The sequence below is a fragment of the Saccostrea cucullata genome, unplaced genomic scaffold (assembly GCF_032062105.1).
Source record: "Saccostrea cucullata isolate Sc308-1 unplaced genomic scaffold, CSIRO_AGI_Scuc_v1 ctg19065, whole genome shotgun sequence".
Lineage (NCBI taxonomy): Eukaryota > Metazoa > Mollusca > Bivalvia > Ostreida > Ostreidae > Saccostrea > Saccostrea cuccullata.
In genome coordinates this window covers 364-7199 of record NW_026936404.1, presented here as the reverse complement: position 1 = coordinate 7199, position 6836 = coordinate 364, and the positions used below count along the sequence as shown (strand labels likewise).

The 6836-nt window shown below is 37.9% G+C and overlaps 1 protein-coding gene across 1 annotated transcript; it reads right to left on the bottom strand.

Annotated features, from left to right (window-relative positions):
* Nucleotides 1–493: 493 nt before the first annotated feature.
* LOC134245513 (basement membrane-specific heparan sulfate proteoglycan core protein-like) lies at nt 494–3763 on the bottom strand (the record flags this gene model as incomplete). The annotated part of the gene is made up of 5 exons (XM_062727797.1): nt 494–654; nt 2472–2592; nt 2755–2872; nt 3114–3265; nt 3482–3763. Coding segments are annotated over 5 exons (834 nt in total), but the record flags the coding sequence as incomplete, so codon positions are not given.
* Nucleotides 3764–6836: the final 3073 nt, after the last annotated feature.

Here is a 6836-nt window from a genome sequence, read left to right as displayed (position 1 = left end):
ATATTGTGACCATCGTCATCATTGTGATGTTGACTGTGAGTGTCATTGAAGACAAAAGGCCTGTTCAGCAAAGCGAATGTACGCGAGCCCTCACTAAAATTCCTTTTATCTCTAATAGAAATGTTCGCGAGCGCTCGCAAACATTCAGAGCGCAGTGTAGAACATACATAATTTTTCTGTCACTAATAAGTATTGGATAGATACATCTTTGGTAAAATGATAAAGTTTGTTCTAGGCTGCGCTTTATATTTTCTGAAAGAAAAACTGCTTGAAAATAAGCAAATTTATACAAAATATACTAAAATGGTGACAAAACGTGAACTTTACATCATATTTCTAAAATAATGGCATTTTGATCAAATTGAAAATGACCAATAAAGGTCGCATGTATAGCTGTGCAAATTAAAGCTATATATAAAATAAAATTAAGATATTCCTTTTAAGGGGCCATTTGAGACACTTATCATATGTTGCTCTTTAATATATCAAGTACCTGCAATGAGAAGGGTTGCAGAAGCACTAACTGATCCCATAGAGTTGGTGGCTGTACAGATATAACTGCCCTGTTCCCTCCCAGTCACCCTGGAGAACATCAGCAATGTGCCCTCCTGTTTGAGTTCTGTTGTTCTACTCTCAAAGGCTTCCCCACCAGCCCTGAAAAAACACAACACAGAGACAATAACATACTGATTCAGCTTTTGAAATTATCCTCAATGATGGGATGTTGCTTGTGTGGCTTGTGTGGCACATAAGTGAGAGTTTTTGCTTTAGAGTTGTGATATAAGGAGTTGACCCTTATGTTTAGGTTTCATGTTTAGAATACTTAAATATAGCCATAAATGTCACAAGTAGGTCACTGTGACCTATATTTTGGTCATCATTCTCCAACTCAAAATGCATCAAATAACAAAGTTTGATGATTTTAAACCAATAAGTACCCGAAATACATAAATATAGCCATAAAATGACAAAAGTAGGTCACTGTGACCTACTTTTTGGTCGACATTCTCCGAAAACCCAAGATGCATTTACTGACAAAGTTTGATGATTCTAAGTCAATCAGTACCTGAGATATTCAAAAGTGGGTCACTGTGACCTACTTTTTGGTCAAAGTGCTCCGAAAACCTAAGATGCATCAAATGACAAAATTTGATGATTCTAAACCAATTAGTACCTGAGATACATAAAACTAGCCATAAAATGTCAAAAATAGGTCACTGTGACCTACTTTTTGGTCGACGTGCTCTGAAAACCCAAGATGCATCAAATGACAAAGTTTGATGATTCTAAGCCAATAAGTACCTGAGATACTAAAATACAGCCATAAAATGTCAAAAGTAGGTCACTGTGTCCTACTTTTTGGTCGTTAATCTCCGAAAACCCAAGATGCATCAACTGACAAATTTTAATGATTCTAAGCCAATTAGTACCTGAGATACTTAATTCTAGCCATAAAATGTCGGAAGTAGGTCACAGTGACCTACTTTTTGGTCGACATTTTCTGAAGACCAAAGATGCATCAACTGACAAAATTTGATGATCATAGGTCTAATAGTATTCAAAATATGCCTTTTAAACAATTTGAAAACAAATGCCTGCAAAGTTCAAAAAGTAGGTCACAGTGACCTACTTTTTGATAAATATGTTTTAAGGCCTCTAGATGCATCAACTTACAAGATTTGGTGATTCTAAACCTCTCGGTGTCTGAAATAATGGGATTAAATTAGAAATGATTAGCCATAAAATTCAAAAAGTAGGTCAGGATGACCTACTTTTAAGTTGATGTTGTTTGTGGACCCAAGATGCACCAACTGACAAAGTTTTATGATCATAGGCCTTAAAGTGTCCAAAATATGCCTCCAAATCAATTTGAAAACAAAAGCCCGTAAAATTTAAAAAGTAGGTCATCGTGACCTACTTTTGTATTAACATGATGTCAAGTCCTGAGATGCATCAACTTACAAGATTTGATGATCCTAGTCATTATATTAAGCAAAATATCAACGTTTTTTAAGTGTGTAAATTTTGGTCAACTTTGAAGTGACCTTGAGACTACGCCCTTTGCCCCAGGGTCATGCCTTGAACAATTTTTAATCTTCAACATATCCTGACCCTTGTATGTAACTTTGGTGAAAATCTGCCTGGTGGTTCTCGAGAAGATTTTTTAGCAACCAGTACTTTTGGTTTTATTTTCCTGATTATCTCCCCTTGTTTTAGGGTCCCACCCCTAATTTTAATATAAATGGTAGCCCTTGGGCCAAGGATACCCTGTGACAAATTTGACAATAATTGGCCAAGGGGTTCTTGAGTTATGGCCCATATTCTAAAAAGTTAATGCACACCGCACGACGCACACCACACAAATGGCCATAGCATTAGCTCTTCGAGCCTTTGGCTCAGAAGTGCTAAAAATCCTAAAAGGGACATTAACATTAACAGTGCAACTTCTCAACATTGTTCTGGGTACACACCTTGTCCATGTGACTGTTGGTGTAGGTTCTCCCGAGGCTCGACACACAAACATGGCACTCCCTCCTATAGTAATGGTGGACGTATTCTGTGGATACAGTGTTATTGATGGTTTGGCTCGGGCTGAATCAGAAACAATAAAACTTTGATAAAAAGGGCATAACAAAACCGGAGTATCACATCAATCACAATATGTTATTCTTTGAGATTTGTGCCAATTCAACGACACCAAGGAGAAAAAACCTGAACTTAGAAATATTGTTTAACAAAAGTCTGATAGCTTACGCATGACTTCTACGATGACCCAGGCTTGGTCTGACCCAGCTGTGTTCTCGGCCACACAGAGGTAAACTCCGCGATCCTCCACCTGGGCTCCCACAATCCTTAGGGTTCCTCCAGATACCTACAAAGACAATGCTTTGTTTTTAAAGACAACAAATATGTGTACTAATTTTTTTATTACAAAGGCTTACAGTTATCTTTCCTTTCTACTATTTTTTCCTTTCAAATTCTGCATAAAAAATTGTGTAAAAGGATAACTTTGTAAAAGTAATGACAAGCATCTTTTTTCTTTTGTAATAATGACTGAAACATTTCATTTTCCAATTTAATTAAGCCATTACTGAAAATTGTGGTCAGTTTACCCTGTGTCTGCTGGTCAGTTCCTCCCGACTCTTGCTCCACGTGATTGTAGGTTGTGGTGTCCCAGTGACCTCACACCTGATGGTTGCCGTGCTCCCCTGGTCTACAGTCAGCCTATTTTCTGGTATATTTACTTCTGCTGTTGGCCTCACAGCTGTTTATAAACATATACTATTAAAGCTTTGACATTATAATACAAGTGCCTGACATTTTTATGCAAAATCAATTCACTTTCTAAGAATATAAAGTATAATCCCAATGTTCTAACCAAAAAGTCTTATCCAGACCCAAATATACAGATGTTACAGTACATTAACTATGAAATGCAAGAAAACTGTTTTCAATGGAAAACATAATACTTATATCTTACGTAAATTTTCGTCCCTGACTGTGATGGATGCAGTGACAGTGCCTCTATCCCCAGCGGGTGTGATGGCGGTACAGAGATACGGTCCGGCCCCTGACTGCTGGATGTTGGGGATGATGAGGGTTCCGCCTCTCTGGGTGGAGCCCGGGGGGAGGCCACCTTGTCGGGACCACACCAGCTGTGCCTGTACTCCATCCACATAACATTCCAACTCAGCAGTGGTTCCGGCCACTGCAACGACAACCACCACTCTGACCTGCACATTCACCTCTGGTCTCGTCTCATCTGCAAAGAATAATGGATCAGAGTTCACACATATATTTAATCTACCCATGAAATATGGAGAGTCCATTAAAACAATGCAGATATGGAACAGAACAAACAAAGGTCTCCAAAACCATTAGAGGAGGGATCAGGTGCCATGGAGGAGTACAAATCATCCCTCGTCAACCAGTCACACCCAACTTACGCTCTGTTAATGTTCGAGTGAACATAAACAATGGGAGAAATTTCAGAATGTAAATGAAAATAATATCCTTGTACTGTAGATCACTAAATTTTCGCGACACCTTATTTTCGCGAGATAGTCATTGACTCTTGATTAGCGAGATAAAATTTTCGCGAACTGTAGTTATTGCTCTATATGTTCTTAAGGAATACTATTATACGCGAGAATCAAATTTTCACGAGCACACTGTCTCGCGTAATTACGCGAAAATAAAGTTCTCGCGAATAAAAAGTGATTTACAGCATTTACATTAGGCAGTAAAGAACAACTTAACATTGAATGTATATATTTAAACAATAATGAAGCTAGTGTTATATAAAATGCCAGCCTTCAAAAAATGCAAATATCATGAAGGCTTGACCTTAACTTCAAACAAACAGCAGTTGCAGACAAAGGTTTTCATTAATCTTAAAGTGACAGATAAAGAAAAGTCTACTAAATTTTCTGCAGCAGGCTAGATAATTAATCCCAAGGGATTAATTCTACCTCTCTCATCATTTTCTTCAAAAGTTACAATAAGAACTTTTTCAGTATTAATGATAGAATGGGGTTTTTATACAACTATCCTAAAAATTAATAATATTCTTGAATTAACATAAAGTGAAAAAAGTAAATCAAAAAATCTTCTTTAATCTATTTCTTGTTATTAGAATTGAATGAAATCATAACTATTAAAAAAAGTAAAATAAAAAATTATATTTAAATCCACATTTCAGAGTTTTCATAGCATTCCAAATTGACTTAACTTCAAAACAAACTTCATTTGCAGACAGAGGTGGTAATTCATCTCAATTTGACAGATAAAGATAATGCTCTGGATTTTCTTCATGAGGAAAGCTAATTAAATAATCCTGAGGGCCTCATAGCAGCATTCAGTTTACAATGGGAACATCTTCAGCAGTTATCTCCCTTTGCCAATGCTTTCTTATATAAAGTTAAGGAATCTACCCCACCACCCCAGCTCCAAACCAGGAGACACAGAGAACCAAACTTAGCATCAAAATATGTATTTCTGCCTACTGAACTACCATACCAAATTTGTACTTGATTGGGCAACCATAAAAAAAGTTGTCCATTCATACTTATGCATAGATGAGGAATCTACCCCACCACCCCAGCTCCAAACCAGGGGACATAGAGAACCAAAATTAGCATCAAAATATGTATTTCTGCGTACTGAACTACCATACCAAATTTGAACTTGATTGGGCATAAAACTTTGATTCCCTATAATGGCCCCGCCCTTCCCCCAGGGGTCATGATTTCTACGATTTTTGAATTTACACTACCCAAGAATGCTTCCACATAAGCTTCACTTTTTCTGGCCCAGTGGTTCTTGAGAAGAAGATTTTCAAAGATTTTTTCTATATTTTTCTATTAAAACTTTGATTCCCTATTGTGGCCCCGTCCTTCCCCCAGGGGTCATCATGATTTGAACAATTTAGAATCTACACTATACCAGGATGCTTCCACATAAGTTTCAGCTTTTCTGGCCCAGTGGTTCTTGAGAAGAAGATTTTCAAAGATTTTTCCTATATATTTCTATATAAAACTTTGATACACCATTGTGGCCCCACCCTTCCCCGGGGGTCATGATTTGAACAATTTAGAATCTACACTATACCAGGATGCTTCCACATAAGTTTAGCTTTTCTGGCCCAGTGGTTCTTCAGAAGAAGATTTTCAAAGATTTTTCCTATAAATTTCTATGTAAAACTTTATACCCCCTTGTGGCCCAGCCCTTCCCCCGGGGGTCATGATTTGAACAATTAAGAATCTACACTATACCAGGATGCTTCCACGTAAGTTTCAGCTTTTCTGGCCCAGTGGTACTTGAGAAGAAGATTTTCAAAGATTTTTCCAATATATTTCTATATAAAACTTTGATTCCCCATTGTGGCCCCCCCCATCCCCCGGGGGTCATCATGATTTGAACAATTTAGAATCTACACTGTACCAGGATGCTTTCACATAAGTTTCAGCTTTTCTGGCCCAGTGGTTCTTGAGAAGAAGATTTTCAAAGATTTTTCCTATATATTTCTATATAAAACTTTGATTCCCCATTGTGGCCCCACCCTTCCCCCGGGGGTCATTATGATTTGAACAATTTAGAATCTACACTATACCAGGATGCTTCCACATAAGTTTCAGCTTTTCTGGCCCAGTGGTTCTTGAGAAGAAGATTTTCAAAGATTTTTCCTATATATTTCTATATAAAACTTTGATTCCCCATTGTGGCCCCGCCCTACCCACGGGGGTCATGATTTGAACAATTTAGAATCTACACTACCCCAGGATGCTTCCACATAAGTTTCAGCTTTACTGGCCCAGTGGTTCTTAAGAAGAAGATTTTTAATGACCCAACCCTATTTTTGTCTTTTCTTGATTATCTCCCCTTGCGAGGGGGGTATGTCCCTTCATTTTAACAATTTAAATTCCCCTTCACCCAAGGATGCTTTGTACCAAGTTTGGTCAAAATTGGCCTAGTGGTTCTTGAGAAGAAGTCGAAAATGTGAAAAGTTTACAGACGGACAGACAGACGGACGGACAGACGGACGGACGGCTACAGACGGACGGACGACGGACAAAATGTGATCAGAAAAGCTCACTTGAGCCTTCAGCTCAGGTGAGCTAAAAAAATTTATTAGAAAAAAACAGAAAATTTGTGGACGGAAGAGTGACAGACAGACAGACGGACAGACGGACGGACGACGGACACATTACTATCGCATAAGCTCTTCTGGTCTCTGACCAGTAGAGCTAAAAATTAAGATGAAACAATCAAGTGTATGTCAATTAGAATCTTTCCCTCCCTTCTCCAAAAAGTAATATCTTAGGTATGTGCATGAC